Source organism: Ictalurus furcatus, chromosome 16 (assembly GCF_023375685.1).
Source record: "Ictalurus furcatus strain D&B chromosome 16, Billie_1.0, whole genome shotgun sequence".
Classification (NCBI taxonomy): Eukaryota; Metazoa; Chordata; class Actinopteri; order Siluriformes; family Ictaluridae; genus Ictalurus; species Ictalurus furcatus.
Genome location: NC_071270.1, coordinates 17193391 through 17214133, shown reverse-complemented (window position 1 = coordinate 17214133; position 20743 = coordinate 17193391). Strand labels below are relative to the sequence as shown.

At 39.6% G+C, this 20743-nt stretch overlaps 1 protein-coding gene across 5 annotated transcripts in view; it reads left to right on the top strand.

The window, feature by feature from the left end:
- Window positions 1-20743, top strand: part of slc12a2 (solute carrier family 12 member 2) — a 73700-nt gene that overhangs the window by 24784 nt on the left and 28173 nt on the right. For all 5 annotated transcript variants that reach the window (XM_053644544.1, XM_053644542.1, XM_053644540.1 and 2 more), the window contains exons 2-13: window positions 6579-6698; window positions 8044-8119; window positions 8629-8724; window positions 12489-12628; window positions 12770-12880; window positions 12976-13084; window positions 13179-13303; window positions 13379-13463; window positions 13642-13802; window positions 13935-14042; window positions 16147-16270; window positions 16387-16488. In XM_053644544.1, the coding sequence (XP_053500519.1) occupies window positions 6579-6698; window positions 8044-8119; window positions 8629-8724; window positions 12489-12628; window positions 12770-12880; window positions 12976-13084; window positions 13179-13303; window positions 13379-13463; window positions 13642-13802; window positions 13935-14042; window positions 16147-16270; window positions 16387-16488 (1357 nt within the window). The remainder of the gene's footprint in view (window positions 1-6578; window positions 6699-8043; window positions 8120-8628; window positions 8725-12488; window positions 12629-12769; window positions 12881-12975; window positions 13085-13178; window positions 13304-13378; window positions 13464-13641; window positions 13803-13934; window positions 14043-16146; window positions 16271-16386; window positions 16489-20743) is intronic.

Genomic DNA, 20743 nt, shown 5'->3' with positions numbered 1-20743 from the left:
GCAGTTAATTATTTGTCATGCTATACGTGCAAATAGACGACTGCTTGAAGCCACGCTTAAATATATGTATTTCACAGACTAAATACCGTAGCAGGTAAGTACGCGGTTTCGGCCGCAGCCGTTCTCTCTTGCCATCAAACGGTTGAGCACTGCTGTGTGTGATCGTGTCCTGTCGCAAAATGCGGTGAAAACACCCACACGACGTTAATAGTGTGATTAAGGTGTGTACATGTCTGTAATGCACTTTGATAATGCGACTAAAACAGGAATACTCCACATGTCTTAATTCCATTTGTGTTTACTTTGAGTCTGACTTTAGTCGGATTAAGGTCATCAATAATCGCTGTTTACATGCTAGTTTCTTAATCAGGGTATCGTCTTAATCGGGTTAATCTCGGATTATTGTTGTCCATGTAAACGTACCGATTGTCAAAGTCTTGCTAAATAATGAGATGGATATCAGACAATGGCGCTTTTGTTTCCATAACTTCATCGACAAAAGAATAAGCAAATGATGATGAAAAAAGGACATGTACAATAATGACTAGAATAAAGATTTAGCCCTCTTCTGAGCTGGTTTATAGTCCCAAATTCTGCATCTGCAGAACCTCAGCAGAAGCAGTAGGTCATCCGGGAATTTCTCATCTATTTTTTTTTATTTTATTTTTCTCCCTGCCTACTGTGTAGTAGGAATATTCAGATGCAGCCAGTATGTCCATACAGTATAATTATTGGCAAGTTATTGCTAAATAGTGAGACAGCTATACGCCAAAAGCTTACTTATATTTAGCTATATAGATGTCAACCGATGCATGGTGGTGTTGTGCGTGTGCTTTTTTTTGTTTTGTTTTTTTTTCTTCGTCTGTTGCAGTGTTGAAACCAGAGCTTTCGTTTATTCATCATTTCTATTGCTTTCACAAGATGCATCAGATAACCTTATGCATATTTCCTGTGGCATCTTTGCCTGCTGCTTTGCATCCTCTTCATTTGTAGCCTATGCTTTTATAGTCTACTTGTGCATATTCAATATGATTTGACATTTAACATAGTTTGCAAATGTGGTTAAAACAGCTGGATTTGTTTTTGTCATATCTGCATATGACAAAAATATCACATTGCGATACTCATTATATATCATAGTATATAGGTTAGCAAAACAACTTTCAGAAAAATGGCAAAACAAAAACTAATTTTGTAATTAAAAAAAAAAATCTCAGAAAAGATCACAATATCGATATTATATTGTCATGTTGCTCAGCCTTACAGAGTTGTGCTGTTTACAGAGCCAGATTATTTTATTTTGTCTTCCTTGGAGCATGTTTCAGTGGTCAGTGTAAGCATGTTAATTCCATTTAAGATGAAGTGTTTCATTTATTTATTTATTTATTTATTTGATCTATTCCAGCTACTACTCGTTGCGCGATGAGACAAACGAGGTGTATAATATGAGAGCGAACACAGGCATGGTTGCAGCTTGACTTGTATGTTTTGTGCTCATCGATAATTCACAGCATTCATTTAGAACAGGATGCACCGTTCATTATGTTTGTAAGGCAATGCGTAATGGAAGGAGTGCAGATCAGTTGTCCTGCTGAACACCTTGTGTTCACCACCGTGAATCTGTTCCGTTTCAGTCCTCAGGCTTAGTGTCGTCTCCGCTATAGTATGTGCGAGTCTGAGTACCGCTTGTGCTTATGCTTGTTAGCACTTGGTGTGATCGCTGAAATGCCTGGCTGTGGTGGCGGTTGCTGGTAGAATATGCTGGACTGGAGTTGTGTAACGTGTGAAAAATGTGTAAACACTGTGATTTACACTATGGTGTATTTGTAGAGTATAATAAATCTGTTCCACCGTGGTGAGATTTGGACCATTCTCTCCCTCCAAGAACCACTAAAATGGACACAGAAGGAAGGTACGTTTTAGGCGTATGTCTGGACCGTGCTACAAGACGACGGCTGGTATACAGTAAATGAGCCTGCGGGGATAAACTTCCTGCCTTAGAAAGATAAAAGACCTCTGTATAAAGTCTACGTCCACATTTAATCTGGATAAAAATGAAAACACAGCTTTAACTGTACGTTTCGGACTTCTGTCCACACTGAAACTGCGTTGTTTTTTTGTTTTTTTTTTGTCTAGTGAAAACGGAGCTTTTCGAAAATGAAATGGATAAATTTGAAAATGCTGCTTTGGCCTTGTAGTGTGGACCGAGGAAGCCATTAAAAAATGACGGTGTATTTTTAGTCATGTGACGCAGTCAACTAAAAACAAGCAAGACGGTGGGCCACGTTGCACTGCAGTTGTTGTGCTTGCTATCCTGTCCGATGGATTTGTTAAACATTTGTCACTTTGTACAACCTTCAGATTCACTTTGAAATAAATGCCTGACGGGAGTGAAGCAGGCCAAAGCTTCTTACGTGTTTACGCATGCACAGTACAGGGATGTAAGAAGTCTAAAAGTAGATAAACTAAGCACTCATTGTGTGAAGTAGAAATGACACAAAATGACAGGTTTAGTAGTGTTTGTTTTTTTTTTTTTGGTTTGAATTAAAACCGCTTTCCTGTTTGCCTTACTGGATATGTGAATGAAAGATGCCAAATGGAACAATTAGAAATCATGAATGAAGCTGCTTAACTGCCTTAGGGGTGCGTGTGTGTTTCGTTTGCCCCACATTCTTATTATGCAATCAGTGAGACCTCGTGATTTAATGCACTGCTCAGCCCTACTAGTTTTATTGTTGAGCTGTTGCTAGATTTTAGATTATACCCCTCGCACTAATATCACAACCAGCCGTTACTGAGATTTATACAGTCTTTACTGATGCGGAAAATGTGAGGGACCCCAGATATAGTGTGCATATATTACATGTTTTTGTCCTTCATTATACTCCAGGCATCAACACCTACACTACAAGGTTTACCGGGAATCAAAATCGGAATGATACTAGTCTAAGACCCGGTTTAAATTAGGACTAACTTTTTAAGGCAGCATGAAAATCAGTGTGAATATGCTCTAGCGTGGGCCAGGCATTGCGAAAGAGGTCCAAGCATTCACAAAGGCGCGCTTGTGCTGGGTTTTTTGTTTGTTTGTTTGTTTGTTTGTTTTGTTTTGTTTTGGGGTTTTATCCCACTTTTTTCTGCACATACGTAAATTCTATTCCCAATGTGAGATGTCTAGCCTTCTCTAATTAACTGCTACTTCATTCCTGGAAGACGACCAAATCCCCAGTCTGCTTATTTTAACTAGACATTTTGTAGTTGGTTGCAACCTTAAGTTGTCAACGTTTCACCTTCAGATCTTTCCAAGTCTTATACCCATGCTCTAAACTACTGCTTTCCCTTCCTCACCTGGTGCCATGGCGTGGTGTTGACGAGCTCCAAAACCATAACAAAGCAGCTCTTTCTTCCTGCTTCCCTCCCTCCTTAATAGCCTGGTGTCCCTGGTGTAAGGGGAGCTTGGCGGGGCTGTTAATGATGTTATGCATGCAGGTACAGAGCTCATGTAGACAGATGGCTTAAGCGACGATGCACCCCAGTGCCCCAGCCACAAGCTGGAGCACATGCCAAAGACGCCGTGTGTGTTTTATAATTCATACGGCTTTTGTTTCCACAACTTTTCTGGTGATTATTTGATTACAGAAATGTCCAAAAATCATTGCTCTGCTGCTGCATTTCGTATGTACTTTACATATACCGCACACAATTGACACTGAATATCAGCACAGGCTCACCTGAACTGGACAGATGAACAGTGGAAAACCATCACCTGGTCTTTATTCAATCTTCAGTTGTCCAGGTTTGATGAACCTGTGCCCACTGCAGCCTCAGGTTCCTGTATGATTCCTGACAGAAGTGGAACCTGCTGTTGTAGTCTATCTGTCGTAACGTTTATTTCAATGTATTGTTCGTTCTGAGATGCTTTTCTGCTCACCACGGTCGTAGAGAGCGGTTATTTGAGTTAGCGTAGCCTTCCTGTCAGTTCAAACCAGTCTGACCAGTCTCCTCTGACATCTTTTGTTAATGAGTTGTTTCTTCCCACAGAACTCCTGTTCTCTGGAGCTCTCTTTTTTTTTTGTTATTCCCTTAAAGGACGTGTGTGTGTGTGTGTGTGTGTGTGTGTGTGTGTGTGTGTGTGTGTGTGAGTGAAAATCCCAGGAGATGAGCATCTTCTGAAATACTGAAACCAGCCAATCTGGCACCAACAACAATGCCACGGTCAAAGTCATGAGATCTTGCAGTGAATCACGTTTCTAATTCTGATTTGTAGCCAAGACCAGAAAACATGACCTCAGTTCTCGATTGGTTCAATGAACTTGGACCAGCATTTTAAGGCTAGGAACACTATCATTTTATCATTTTTCACCCAGATAATCAGTCCCTAGGACTTGGAAGTGAAGGTTTTCTAGCTGTTTTGTCTACCTAAACCCAGATCGGATGTGTTTGTATAGTTCCGCTAGCTGTGTTTTGTCCTGCTGCTTTTTCACAAATGCGAACACGGACCTTTTGAGATTAATCACAAAAGATGAATACGTTTGATTTACAGGACATAAAATGAAAAGAGCAATTTGATGAACGAAAAGTAAAAGTTAGGTTGATCTTTTTGGTCGTGTAAGGTCAGTTGGATTGAACATGTTCGGCGTGAGATCGACATTAGAAAATAAAATTGATGTCCTGTTTGTGCCGCCAGTTAATCTCGCATGCAATGATCTGTGCAGCAGCCTGGGCAGGATCTAAATTCCTAGGAAAGAAATAAAAATGGACAGATTTGGACAGAAAAGTGAAACCTGAACCTCCAAGCAAAGAAGAGTTACCAAGAGATGATCTGGTGCTTTGTTTTTTTTTTCGTATTGATGTCTGAGGTTTTTGGGAATTGTCGCATCCTGCATATAGACAAGAACTACTGTATCCCCGATTTATATCATAAAATCACTGAAGAGACCGTCAAAATGTCTAGAATAACAAGTATTTCTCAACACCCAGCTAACAGCCAAACCCAATAAGTGCATATCTTTACCAAGGTCAATCCATATCTGCAATAAATAGCACGTGTCCTCACTGTAATGGTGGTCTGGGAGTCTGATGAGAATTCCTGCCAGTTGGCTTGCCAACTTCCTTTAAATGAATCCGTGTGGACGGAAAAGAGCTGCTCTTTTGATCGTATACTTTTGGACCAGTGCTTATGTTGCACTCTAGTTTGTCCTTTACACCACACAAGGCTATTGAACCATGGCAACAAATGCCAATACATCCTCAAGGCTACTGTGGCACTAATCAGTAGTGATGTTTCCATCCACGTCTTTTTCTTATGCAAATGTAAAAATATTGACTTGACACAAATTGCTGAATGGACAAAAATGGACATGCCATTCGTGGAAACGATATAATGACAAATTTCCCGTCCGATTGCTTGCTTGTTGAAAGTAGCTGTGTGCGTTGGTGGGCCTTGTAAGTCAGCACCTATCGCACAAGAAGCCTTGTTGTGTTTAGCGCTCCTTGTTTTGGCTTGTTGTCCAAGGTTTATACGAGACGGCGAGACAAACTCAATTTTACAGGGTGTGATTGCAAAAGAGGCATACCTTCTGTATGGTTGCCATGAGACAGTTTTATGAGGCGTACAGGACCATCATCACTTGCATACAGTCATGCTCCCAGAGGGACTGGAGGCTCAGCTGCCGACGTCAGAGCATTGTCCCTACACAGGAGGGATCCTTCCTGTGTTTGACCTTCTGCAGATCCATGGACAGATAACCTTGCCTGTGTGTGTGTGTGTGTGTGTGTGTGTGTGTGTGTGTGTGTGTGTGTGTGTGTGTGAGAGAGACTCTGACAAGGAAACAAGGACGGAAGTTGCAATGGGTGGAAGGAATGAACGAGACCGAGGAAGCTGTGAGAGAATGAGAAGAATTTCGGAGTTATTTTGAGAATTAGTTTGACAGCAGTGATTTTATTAAGGGCCATATTTAAACACACACTAAGCCTGATTTTGGTGTGAGCTGAATTCCTGTGTCAGTGGGGTTCCACCATTTTAAAAGACCTTTTAGTCTAAGAGTAGGCTTAATCTGATCTGGAAAATACGTTGTATATGAATATGGTTCTGTCTGCTGTGATATAATGTTCATTTGAATCATTTTTATTATTAATGTTAATTTTACTCACTCATTTGGCCAATGAGGACGGTTGTTATTGTTTGTATCTGAATGTTATTTATTTTATTTTTTTTCTCATGACCTTACTTGAGGCGATTTGTCACAATATAAACAAATTAGTCATTTAAACCACTATGACCCTGAGAAGGATAAAGCAGTTCATGAAGATGAATGAATGTCCACAGTAAACGCGCCACACAGCGCAGCACGAGCACCACATCCACCCTCACGGTAATAAACGTGGCCTTTTCTTTCCTGCAACTTTTTTGGTTGGGTCTCGCAGGTTCCAGTCCTAATGCACACCAACACTCTGCTTGAGCATACCACCTTTACTACCTTGAATTCATCATGCTACCCGTGTCTCCTCCGTTACTAATGTTGTTGTAATTTCATATTTCACTCCATGTTGTTAATTACGGAACCCCCCTCTCATTACAGGAGCCATTTGAGGACGGATTTGCCAACGGAGATGAGCTGACTCCTGCTGAAGAGGCTGCAGCCAAAGAGGCAGCCGAACCCAAAGGGGTTGTGAAGTTTGGATGGGTCAAAGGAGTGCTGGTAAATGTCTCTATATCAATTTAGCTTCCAAGAGTGTCTGTGAAAAGAGAAAGGAATAGGAGAGCTGGAAAAAAGAAAAACTCCAGAGCCCCCCCACCCAGTCCACTTATGTGTGAACTGTGTTTTGTAGTTTTATCGGTACATTTCACTCTCTTGATGATAAAAGCATCCGTGATGTTGAGCCTTGCAAAGCTCTAACTCTTGCTCGTTTCAAAACAGGAAATCTGAATGAGTGCGAGTCAGGCTCCATTGAGGATTTTCGGGCCCTGGTGGGAATTACACTGCTCATTAGTCCCACTTGTTCCATCTTGCCTAGAGCTGATGCTAGAAGTTTGTGTTATTGTCATTTCAGACTTGCTAATCTTTCAGCAAGGCAGTGCTATTGGGAGACTCTACATACTGTATATTCAACGTTTAGTCCGGTACGTTCCGGTGCGGACCAAAACAGTTGGTCTGTGGCCATCTGAGCAAGACTCGACCCTGAATCGTCCCAACTGCAGAAAGAGAACCTTCTGTACCATGCTGTGTATTTTGGGTTGCATACAGCATTTTATTATTATTATTATTATTATTATTATTATTATTATTATTATTATTATTTAGCTGTAGTGCTGCAGAAATGCCACGTGTTCTGGATATTTGGATCAGCAAAAAAAGAGAGCGAATGAACATGATGCGATACACAAAACATGTTTAAATGAGTTATTTGTATAATTTTGTAATCTATATGTTTTTTATGTGCACTTGGCAAAGGTTTGTTTATACTTTTTCCATTCCTGTATTTCTGACCAATGAATAAAAAAAGTTTTACGAGTGCATTTTCAGCCCCACATGTCCCTCAGGCAACTTTTTTTTTTTTTTTTTTTGCTTTTTGGTTTGGTTAATTATGGGCACAGTGTAACTAAAGCAAACCAAATCACAAAGGAGTGGAAAAAAAGAGAGCGAGAGAGAGTGTAAGCAGAGTATGCTTTCAGCTAACGCTCGACTTAAGTGCAAGAGTAATCTCTGGGTTTTGTCACTTTTTTTTATTTTGACATGTGCAGACCATGCTTCCTCTTGTTAATAACATCATCCTCATTTCCACCCACAGTACTCACTCGAACACAAAAACCAGATACCAGATCAAGGCAATGGAGGCAAAAAAAAAAAAAAAAGATCAAGACACGGTTTAGAGTATTTGGTGCATCAGACAGTGTTCATGTCATATCTGACGTCAGACATCATTCCATTCCAAATGCAGCACATCATTGTGGAGTGTAAATTTTCACGTTTTCAGGTTTGGGGGGGGAAGGGCTTTGCTTGGTTGTCTGCATTAAAACCTAACCGCCATCCTTCCTCTGCGCAGGTCCGCTGCATGTTGAACATTTGGGGTGTGATGCTCTTCATCCGCATGACATGGATCGTGGGCCAGGCTGGAATTGGTAGGTTTCGCTGTCTCCGTGCAGCTCATGTGAATTAGTGTCTTAATTCACACAACCTCCATGGCCTTCCATCACCCTGTCTCCGTTCAGCATTCTCACGCTAAATGTTGCTGCAAGGTGGCACCTGCAGCTAAATGTCAAACACACAGCCATTTTCCAGAAATCATTCCAAGTGCTGACTCAGCAGCTCCGAAAGGTGTGAATCATTGGAAGCTGCACAAGTGTGACAAGTGTTTGAAGCGCCGCTCATAAGAGCAGGAATGAAAAACGTTCAAGCTGTTTTTGTTTTTTTTCCTTTTCCCCTGAAGATATTTATCACGATTTGTGGTTGATAGACATAAATGTTGTACACACTAGATGTAGTATGAAAAATGTGTTAAATTAGTTTCCAATTGATGACTCCTAACAGATCATTTTAAAATTCCTGAACGTTCTTTGAAAGGACTTCTTCATCCATGCTTTAAGATACTAGTATGACTGTTACATGATTTTTTTCCCCCCTCCTTCAGTGTGCTCCTGCGTCATCATCGCCATGGCGACCGTCGTTACCTCCATCACGGGCTGCTCCACCTCAGCTATAGCGACCAACGGTTTTGTGCGAGGAGGTATCTAAGCTCACGTTGCAGTATCGCACCACGTTTGACATGACACACGGAGCTGGAGCGCGAGCAACAGGATGACGTTTCACTTTCTCTATAAATCTCTATACTATAAAATCTTGCACTACACGAGACATATAGACATGGTCAAGGTCATCTAATTTCCCCTCAGTAAGGCTCTATAAAAGTCATGCTGCTCAGTGCTTTTGAGTGATGGCTCAGTGTTGAGCTCCCTTATGTTCTTATACTGTAGTGGATCATGCTCAAGGATGATATCCTGGCAGATCTTTGTGTTTTATTGTGCACACAATGTATTGGGTTACTGTGTAGAGTAGAGGTGAGACCTGATTCGTGCAGGCTGTGTACTTTTCTGAAAACTCTTTCATTGCTCTGCTATGAGAGCTCATGCTGGCAGGATCACTTTTTCCCCCTGCAGGGTTTCATGTAAAACGTACGCTGACTTTTATGGGGAAAAAAATGCGTGAAAACAGCCTAGGAAAAAACTTTTGGTTAGAACGTTTGCCTCGCACCTCTGGGGTTGGGGGTTCGATTACCGCGTCCACTCTTTGTGCGTGGAGTTTGCATGTTCTCCCCGTGTTCTTTGGGAGTTTGCATGTTCTCCCCGTGTTCTTTGGGGGTTTCCGCCGGGTACTCCGGTTTCCTCCCCGAGTCCAAAGACATGTGTTGTAGGCTGATTGGCATTTCCACATTATCCATAGTGTGTGAATGGGTGTGCGAGTGAGTGTGCGGTTGTGCCTCACGATGGGTTGGCACCCCGTCCAGGGTGTCACCTGGTATAGGCTCCAGGCTCACCGAGACCCTATGTAGGATAAACGGTCCAGAAAATGGATGGATGGATGGATAGTTCCTATTTTTCTGGACTGTAAGACACTATCCGACTCTAGTGGGTACTATTCATGGCATTTAAAAAAAAAAAAAAAAAAAAAAAAAATTGCAGCAGCAGTTGTTATAGTAATGTTGCTTTATATAGGAAGTTAAACTACACCATTAGGATTTTTAGAGGTAGCACAAATATTTAGTAAAATGAAAACATCTGCTACGTTTAATGTGACCGGTACATTTAGACAACGTACGTGTATGGATTGTGTTTTTCTGAGCAGATGTATCTTGTGCAGCAGAGTGACCTATTTTTCAGGAATATAGAAAAAAAAAACTTCTCCCCCATCTTTGTAATCCCAGAAAATGTAATTCTCGTACCTGAAATCCAGTAAATTTATCCTTACCCTATTGTAAGCCAGCATGTCATCGCGTCCTCCAGGTAGGTCAGGATATTGCATAAGCACCAACGTGGGTGTCTGAGGTCATCTACAGTATTAATAAAACACTGCCTTTATAGCTGATGTGTCCTTCATACATCATACACACCAGGTCATACTGCTCCAAATTACACTGCCGCTGTGATGACGGACAAAGCTGGGGTAAAGTGTACGTTTATTTTGTGGCATGTGATAAGGATATTTTCATAAGGAGACGTATCAATTGGGGAAGTGTTTAGGCTTCGAGAGGAGGAGAAAATGTACTGGGCAGGCAGCACAGGGTGAAATATGAGAGGCAAGCTGGTCACGGTTGAGGCTGGCCAATGCTGCATGATCAATGGGGAGATCATGAGAAGGGCATAGTGACCTCTGATATACCTGACCACACCATATCCTATTCATAACTGAGAGACACATAGCATGGTGCCTCTAATGTACTATTTATATAGGATAAGGTTTCTGGATATACAAGATGTCTGGTAAGTAGTGCTGCCAGAGGATTTTAACTGATTCGCACAGAATAAGCGATCTTTGTCGAAATCACAGAGATGGGAGTCTTCACGATATATGCATGGTCATCATGCTAAAACATGACCATAACATGTATGAGGCCTTTATCTGTGCTAGGAACTCAACTTACCAAAAATGTTCAAAAGTGTCTCGAGTCTGACACATCATCTAGATCAGGGGTGTCCAATCTTATCCGGAAAGGGCCGATGTGAGCACAGGTTTTTATTCCAACCAAGCAGAAGCCACACCTGAGTCTTTTGAAAGCCAAGATCAACTGATTAAACAGGTGGAATCAGATGTGGCTCCTGCTTGGTTGGAATGAAAACCTGCACCCACACCGGCCCTTTCCGGATAAGATTCGACACCCCTGATCTAGATTTTACTGTGGTGCGTTCTTAATTCGGCCAAAACTTGGAGTCGTTTTGGTTTTGGCAAAAGTGTGCTTATTGATGTACCTTGTCCACAATAGAAAAAGCGCAAAAACTTACAGGTTATGACAAAACCTTTACCGCCATGTCAGCTTATTGGTTAGCACATTTGGCTCGCACATATGGGGTTGCGGATTCGATTCCTGCCGGAGCGTGCATGTTGTTCCTGTGCTTCGGGGGTTTCCTCCATGTACTCCGGTTTCCTCCTCCAGTCCAAAGACTTTGTCTGTAGTGTGTGAGTGTATGTGTGATTGTGCCCTGCGATGGATTGGCACACAGTACAGGGTGTAACCCCCGCCTTGTGCCCTGGGTTCCCTGGGATAGGCTCCAGGCTCCCCACGACCCTGTATAGGATAAGTGGTATGGAAAATGGATGGATGGATGGATGGATGCATAATCTTTCCATATGCCTGCTTGTGTAATCCGTAAAAAATTACTGACACGACCGATTCAGAGAGGACCCAAATCTCAGAAAATGCTCCCTTAATGTAGCCCAATCTGAATAGGGCTTGAGATGAAATTGAGGACAAACCATCAGCATTGTGTAGGTTTTAAAGAAGGAAAGCTGTATATCTGTATATTTATGCATATTTCTGTTCTGCACAATGCTCAGTGTTTCATTTGTTCTAGCCAGAACTTCAGATCACCTCAAGATTTAGCAGAAGATTGAGTTGACCAACTTCTACCATTGGTCTATCTGTTGTCAAGCTGTAGTATGCTCCAGTTTTTCTGTATACTCAGCATACCTATAATTATTTGCACCATGACCCTCGCCTCATGCCCCAGCCTGTGACTGGCTCACTCACCATGCCTTGCCTGGAGGAAAAGGAAGCACATGGATATTAGTTTGTGGGAAAATTCAATGGGGTGTTCAAACCCAAACGTCTTCTGTTGCAGAACTCTGAAACAGATACCAGTCACTCCCTGACATGTTTTTGTTGAACGTTTGCTTTCAGCATGGAAGCGTAATCATATCTTAGCAGTGAATATTTATATTTTCTAAGATTACTGCACAGTCTGTTCACGCATCAGGTCAGGTTTTTGTATGCACAGGACCAGTCGGGACAGAAACTTCACCAGTACTGTTAGTGTTTTGTCTAGAGCGTTTCACTCTGCGAGATGTTAAAGCCTTCTGCAAAGTTGAAGGACGATAGTGGAGTTGGTGCTTAATCAAATTTAACAGTCGCTCTAATCACGGTTTATGCAGCCTGATGGCTGATGGCGCTTAGAGAGGAGATATTTTCTACAGAAAAATAACCACAAAATAACAGTTTGACTGAGGGAAGTGTTAATCATATGGCATACGATAATGTGTCCAATGTTGTACTGCTGTAGTTATTAATCCAGCACAACCTCATCTTTTTTTTTTTGGTATTCCAGAAAGTTCCCCATGTCTTTCTATTGGAAATTATCTTGATCTATGTGCTAAGCCATTATGTTTATAATTTAGAAATAGTTTCTCACAAAACTTTCCAAGAACAGACAGAACTCAAAGTGTTGGGTCAACATTTTCAAATATTTGACCTTTTATTTTATTTCTTTTCTTTGTCTGCAGGAGGGGCATATTATTTGATATCTCGAAGTTTAGGCCCTGAGTTTGGTGGCTCTATTGGGCTCATTTTCGCTTTTGCCAACGCCGTGGCAGTGGCTATGTACGTCGTGGGCTTTGCTGAGACTGTCGTTGAGCTGCTTCATGTAAGAAGTTGATTATTGCTGTTTTTCCTCTGTACTCTTTTCACTGTTATGTTTATATTTGGCTGTACAAATGTAAAGTAGTAAAGGGTAGATAAGGACTTCTTTTATTATCTGTTATTAATTGAACTAATCTCGTCATAGGCTGCTAATCTCATCATGCTCGATCAGACTAACGACATCCGAATTGTAGGAATCATCACTGTAATCATCCTCCTCGGGATCTCCGTGGCAGGCATGGAGTGGGAGGCCAAGGTGACGCATTTTATTGTGAATTTTTCTATTTTTGGTAACCCAGAAACTCACGTATTGGAAAACAAACACTTAACGTTATGCTTTTTCACTCGCAGGCTCAGATCTTCCTGCTGGTCATCTTAATCATCGCCATCTTCAACTACTTTATTGGCACATTCATCCCTGTTGAATCAAAGAAGGAGCAAGGATTCTTCAGCTATAATTGTACGACCGCCTTTTTATCCAAATGCAGGTTTAAATAATGATCCCAGTGGTTTTCTCTTGACACACGTTCATGTTACTTTACCGTCCTCTTCAGCGGACATCCTGCTGGAAAATTTATTACCGGATTTCCGAGGAGAAACCTTCTTCTCCGTCTTCGCCATCTTCTTCCCCGCAGCTACTGGCATTCTGGCCGGTGCCAACATCTCAGGAGATCTTGCGGTGAGTCTTGCGGTGAGTTGCTGCCCAAGATCTGGCCAAGTATTTGCGTTATTTATGTTTGTTCTTTCTTTTTAGGATCCACAAATGGCAATCCCAAGGGGAACTCTTTTAGCCATTGTTATCACAGGCATCGTCTACGTAGGTGTTGCTGTCAGTGCAGGTAAATGGCATTGAGGAGAGCTTGTGTTGTACTGTTTCCGTGTGTTTAAAGAAATAACATTATCCATTACGAATTTATATCTGGATTTCTGTAAAGCTGCTTTGTGACCATCGTCATACATGCCATTTTGAAATAATGTCTCATCTTCAGCTATGTTTCTTTTTCTTTTCTTTAAAAGGAGCCTGCATTGTGAGGGACGCCACAGGTTACAAGATCAATGGTACTTCATGGCAAAACTGCACTAGTGCCGAGTGCAATTTAGAATATGACTTCTCCTCCTGCAAGCCTGTTAACACAACTCAGTCCATTTGTAAGTATGGACTCCACAATAACTTTCAGGTAAGATTATGCCGAGTATATTGGTGCAAAGGATATGTGTTTAATTGACATGAAATAAGTGTAAGTATTAGTGTATAAGTGTTTAATTGACATGAAACTAAATACCCCTGTCCCCCCCCCAAAAAAAAAAAGGTAATGAGTGTGGTGTCAGGTTTCAGCCCCCTCATCACAGCTGGGATTTTCTCTGCAACCCTCTCCTCTGCCTTGGCCTCTCTGGTCAGTGCCCCCAAAGTGTTCCAGGTGGGCATCTAACTTCCCTTCTGCTATACATACGTATACATACTGTGAATGTCTTTATTCTTTATTTATATAAGTACAGTGCCGTGGAAATGACATTCTTAACGTTTTTGGTGTGTAATAGTTATCCTCTTGCTCAGGTAAGCTCAGGTGTTTGTGTACATTTGGTGAATAGTCAGATATCTGCTTAATATAATTTGCCTTACAGTTGACATAAAGTTGGCAAAATGCTAGAGACAGGATTCAGCCTGCGGCAAAAGTCACATCAGAGGCAAGACGGTGACGTAGGTGTCCTTTTTGGAAACACTGTGTTGCATCACAATCTGACAGACTTGCCATCAGCACAGGAAGCATCTGCCGAGCGTCAGAGTTTAAAATGACAGTGTATAAAATTCAAGCTCCTGTGACCTGAAGCGGACACAAGGTTACGTCATCAGTTAATAATACGAAGCGACTCCATATCAGAACTGTTCAAGAAGAAATCTACAGTTTGGGAATGGAAACACGTGGCAGTCTACGTAAACCCATCTGGTGTCACTGTGGCTAGAATTCTGGCAAATGGCCAAAAACATTGGGTTTTGGCTATATTTTTGTCAAAATATAGTTTAATAAAACATGTATACTTTTACCAGAAACAGAAATGTTTTTTTTATTGAAGTATTTTGAAGCTAAGAGTGGTTTCCTCACACAGTGAATGTCAGCAGGGTGTCAACGGGTCCTTAAAAAGCCTTAATGCCTTAAAGGCCTTAATTAGCATTAAAATGTCTTAAATTCATGTTTCAAAGGTCTTAAAAATGCAACCAATGAACAAATATTACTATTTGTACCTCAAATATAAGTTTATTATTAAGTATTATCCAGTAATATTACAAAATAGCTTTTTTAAAATATATATATATATATATATATTTTCTTCTTTACAAAAATATATGTATATTTATAACACTACTTGTTACATTACCCTGGTGTTAAATTACAAAAAAGAACCTAGGTAAACACTGCTGTGAGGGGGTTTCTAATACAGCTGCCGAGGGAGTGATGGTAAATTCAACATCTTTTTTTCTCTTCTGACTGCCGTAATCCATCTCTCTATTTTTTTTTTCCTCTCTTGGAAAGTCATGGGAAGGAAATACTGGATTTTTTTTTTTTCTTTCACTGTTTGAGCAAATGGTAATGCAACAATGATATTTGCTCTGGTCTCCCACACACCTCTATAGAAGTTTACCCTGCTATAGTTTACTTAAACCCTGAAATGGATGTATATGCATGAACATAATCCATTATAGCTGATGTATCGTGTAGCATGATTGAAGTGACGTGCAGGTCTTAAATTTATTTGGAAATGTCTTGAATATGGTATTAAAAAGTATTAAATTTGAAGTGCTGATACCTGCAGATGCCGTGTTACAGGCTTTGATCAAAGTCGGTGGTTAGCTATGTGCTGTAATGAAATGGACATAAGCCTAATCAAATCAGATACCAGAAAAACCGTCACGTCATAACGGATTCCTTTATAAAGCACATAGCTAACCAACAGCTTGCTCAAAGCCGGACATTCAGTGTGTGAGGAAACCACATTTAGCTTCAAAAGACTTCAATAAAAACATTTCTGGTAAAAGTATTACTTTTTACTTCTGGTTTAGATGCATGCAAACGAGAAACATATTTCCATTCAGGAAAACCTGTAGAACCTTACACATTAGAAAATGTCAAAGTTGTGAAGGATTTTCCTAGGCTGCCACACAATACAGCATAGGCCCAAAACTGCTTGCAAGCATTGTGTTTGATCCAAGTCATGATGGAAATTTTAGCAGCTAAAAGTTTTTGAACCTTTTATTGAAAAGGCTCAGTTAGCTTTCACAGAAAGTCTCTGGGTATTGCATTACTCTGTGCAATAAATAAATTAATATCTGAACCTCTTTATTAAGAGTAAATATTTGTATTTCAAGGTACTGTATAATCAAAAGTAAAAAGAAATGAATAAATAATTGTCATTCATCTGTTTGCTCAAAAGCTTTCTTACAGATTATAACTCAGTGTTTATTTATTTATTTGTTTATTTATGTATTTATTTTTATATCACAAATTGATGCTCTTGTTTCTTCAGGCTTTATGCAAAGACAACATTTACCCTGGTATTGCTGGTTTTGGGAAAGGTTATGGCAAGAACAACGAACCCCTGCGTGGGTACTTCCTCACGTTTGGCATCGCCCTGGCCTTCATCCTTATTGGTACAGAGATAGTTTGCAAGACTAGGTTGCCAATTTAAGCCTCCTATTTAAAAAATATCTTCTAAAAGTGTGTGGTTGTGTTTTTGTTTTGTTTTTTTGTTTTTTTCCTCCTCCAGCTAAGCTGAACGTCATCGCACCGATCATTTCGAACTTCTTCCTGGCCTCCTATGCCCTGATCAATTTCTCAGTGTTCCACGCCTCTTTGGCAAACTCTCCCGGTAAGGCTTGTTTGTGATAACCACACTGTTACTCAAGAACCACAGTGTTTTCATTTATTTATTTATTTTTTTATTGTAGTGACACTTAAGTGTGTCTGTCTTAAAATTTCACCAACTTATTGTTAAGACAAATGAAAATCTTCTGTTAAGACAAGTGAAACCTGCTGTTATTGATTACATGAGGGGTTTTTCTGGGGGCAGGGGTGTCCATCTTACCTGCAAAGAGCCGGTGTGGGTGCAGGCTTTTATTCCATTCAAGCAGGAGCCACACCTGGTTCCACCTGTTTGATCAGTTGCTCTTTGCTTTCAGTAGACTCAGGTGTGGCTTGTGCTAGGTTAGACTGGAAACCTGCACCCACACCAGCCCTTTCTGGAAAAGATTGGACACCCTTGATGTAAGGTATACAACATGATTGGACCTCACCGAATTTAATTTGATTATTTTCTAATAATAACATGTCCTAAAGTGGTTTTTAATTGTGAATTTCTTAATGCTAGGAATTTTATCCATTTATGGATATGATTAATGTTGCAAAACAAGTTAGTTCCTGTTATCACTTACATGATGATAAACAGTCGTTCCCTCACCAGCCTAATTAATTTAAGTTAATAAGGCAAACCCCCCCCGCCCCCCCAGCTTATCATCTTAGCAAGAAACTTTCCCGTGGCAGAAAGCTTAAAGGAGCGGTTTTACTTCCGACTGTGGACTCTCCTTCCAACAATTCTAAATAAACATCTTATAGAAAGTGTTAAAATTTCTTTACTTAGAATGTCAAGTCCTGGTAAATTTGTTAGTACTATAGAAAGTATAGCCTGGTAGACCTTGTGTATTAATTTAAATAAATAATATAACATGCTTTTATACCCAAAATGAAGAAGACAGTTGAGTCGGTGTGATTTGAGCGATGTAGTGTCAGAAATAGCTGGTGAATAATACATTTTTTGTGTGTTAGATTAGAGCTATAAGTGCTTTGGATCTCAGGTATCCATTACTTTTGGATACATTATTTAATTCATGAAGTAAAGTAAAATGTTCGAACAAATGTTTGGCATTACATTTTTGTAAAAGTCTCAGGTTTCTTGCAGGTTTTGATAATTCCTGTTAAATTCATTCGTGAGCTTGTCGTGCCCTGGAAAGAAAAAAAATACAGTAGGTTTCTTCACAGTAGTACAGTTAGCATTGTTAATTGATTTTCTTGTTTTTGTTTAATATCCTGTGAATATTGGAAAACACATTCAGTTCAATTTCTTTCATTTAATAGTTTAGTGTCCAACTTTGTGCAGTGAAGAATATACTGTATGTAATATAATTCCCTAGTGCCAAGTTGTTTAAGTGCATCACTGTATTTTAACGGCAAGCTCATGTAAAAAAAAAATTGGGTTATGTGGTCTTTAAAGTTCACACATGAATATGAACCGATTTTGAAAATCCATGGCCACTTACTTTACATTGACGCTCTAGCCGTTTTGTAAAATATAAGTAAACTTTTCAGGTATTGTACATAGCAAAAGAAAGTGCACCTGACAAAATTACAGTGAGTGCAATGTTCATTATATGTTTTCTTTATTATGTATTTCAGTAGTACAGTATTATATACTTCAATAGTATTCTTTTTACAAAAAAAATATAAATATAATAATATTGATCATTTTTACTAGGAAGTTTAAATAGCCTTGATATTAATGTTAGCATAGATGAGGTTTTCCACAGTATCATACTATAATGGTTGTCAAGAATGTTGTATTTGTCTTTCAAGCATATTTTAAGTACACATTTATTCCTTGTGTAAAGAGGTTTGTTCTTCCTCCAATACCAAAGCTCTAGAAGACCACCAGGTATATATCTTCATTCTGACTCTGACGTTTTAATCTTCACAGTTTCATGCACGTAAAGGGTACGTTTTTTTTGATAGTGTTTATTGGAGAACAGTAGCTCTGTCTCTCATTCAGCGTCCGGTTCTTGTTTTTTAACAACCATATGTACCCTTTATGTCATGTATCCTTTGTAGCATTATTGTGTAACTGTTCAGCTGTGTAATTACTTGACCTTACTAAAAATCCCATTAGCCTAGTACTAGCTCCTTGTCAAAGAAACCCATTTATTTATTGTAACCTCTCTCATGTATCCTAACTGATGCTAACTCATTTTAATCCAAATCTGTATTCATGCTTATGCAAATTGTGGCACTGATGCATTAAACAGTCTCTGTCTGATGACATTTGTTGGAACAGGTAATGAAATATAATATTATACCATCTGAAACTATTCTTATAAGGATCAGTCTGCTGGATGGAAAGGAAAGGAGTGTTTTAGGACAAGAGATCATTAAGCCTGGCTATTCTTCAGTTTTATAGCTGTACAGTGCTGTGAAAAATTATTTGTCCCTGATTTCTTCTGTATGTGTATATCTCATACTAAATAGTTTTAGATCTTCAAACGAAATACAATATAAAACAAAGGCAACCTGAGTAAACACACAATACAGTTTTTATTTATTTATTTATTTTGTTGAAGAAAAAAAAAAAGTTATCCAACACCTATCACCAAAAATGATTTGCCCCTGTAAACTTAAAATCTGTTTTGTGCCACCTTTAGCACCTCTTTCACTTACTTCTAGGACTAGGACTTACTCCTATGCTTTGGATCATTGTCTTGCTGCATAATCCAGTTGCGTTTGAGTTTGAATTTACAGACTGAAGACCAGATATTCTCCTTTAGGATTTTCTGGTAGAGAGCATGTTTCCCTCAATTATTGCATGTTGCCCAGGCCCTGAAGCAACAAAGCCTCCCCATACCATCACACTTCCACCACCATGATTGACTGTATGACATTCTTTTTGTGGAATTTGGTGTTTGGTTTTTCCAGATGTAACGGGACCCAGTTCCACTTGTGACTCATCAAACCACAGAACATTCTCCCAAAAGGTTTGAGGATCATCAAGGTGTGTTTTGGCAAAATTCAGACAAGCCTTAATGTTCTTCTGGGTTAGCAGTGGTTTTCACCTCACTACTCTTCCATGGAAGCCATTGTTGCCCAGAGTCTTTCTGATAGTGGAGTCATGAACAGTGATCTTTATTGATGCAAGAGAGGCCTGTAGGTCCTTTAATGTTGTCCTTGGCTCTTTTGTGACTTGCTGGAAGAGTAGTTGCTGTGCTCTTTGAGGAATTTTAGAAGGTTGGCCACTTTGGGAAGGTTTACTACTGTGCAGAGTTTTTCCATTTGGAGATATTGGCTCTTGCTGTGGTCCTTTAGAGTCCCAGAGTCTTTGAAATAGCTTTGTAACCCTTCCCAGACTGATGTATTTCAATCACCTTCTTCCTAAACATTTCTTGAATTTCTTTCAATTTTGGTATAGTGTGTTACTGGGTAAGACCTTTTAACCAACTTCATGCTGTTGAAAAAATTCTATTTAAGTGCTGATTTGATTGAACAGGGTTTGCAGTAATCAGGCCTGGTTGCCTCTAGTCCAGCCGAACCCCATTATGAATGCAGTTTCATAGATTTTGGGAATTGGTAACTATGGGGCAAATACATTTTCACACAGGCCCAGTTGGTATTGGATAACTTTTTGCTTCAATAAATAACTATCATTTAAAAACTGTATTTTGTGTTTACTCAGGTTGCCTTTGTTTTATCTTAGATTTTGTTATAATTTCTGAAACAATTTAGTATGAGAAACACAAAAACAGAAGAAATCAAATACTTTTTCACAGCACTGTATATTATGTGCAGTGTTAGGTCGCAGCAATTAATCTGTGTCCTCAATAAGTAAGAAAAATTTTAGCGTGAATTTGTCTACTGATTAGTCAGCAGTCATTTCAGTGAGAGAGGAAAAACATTTGAGGAGGAAGACACATGAAAGTGGTACAGGATGGAAGCCGTCTGAAGCACATGAGCAGTTTATATTAAGTGATTTTGGAAGACAGCTGAACATGTTCATCACCCTAGCAAGGTTCTTTTCTTACGGTGAAAACTGTAGCAAGAAACAGCAGGCTATATAACTGTAAAAAGTTATGCAGTCATTGTTTAAAAAGTTAGACAGGTAATTATAGTTATACATTTATACATTGTACAGTTAGTTATTTATAGTTATGCAGTTTTACATTTGTACATTTTTAGTTATACTGTTAGTTATACATATGCATAGTTGTGCAGTTGGGTATATATTTATATGTACAATTCTAGACTTAATTATACAGTTATATTTATACATTCTTACAGTTGTGGTTATGCAGTCATACATTTGCACAGTC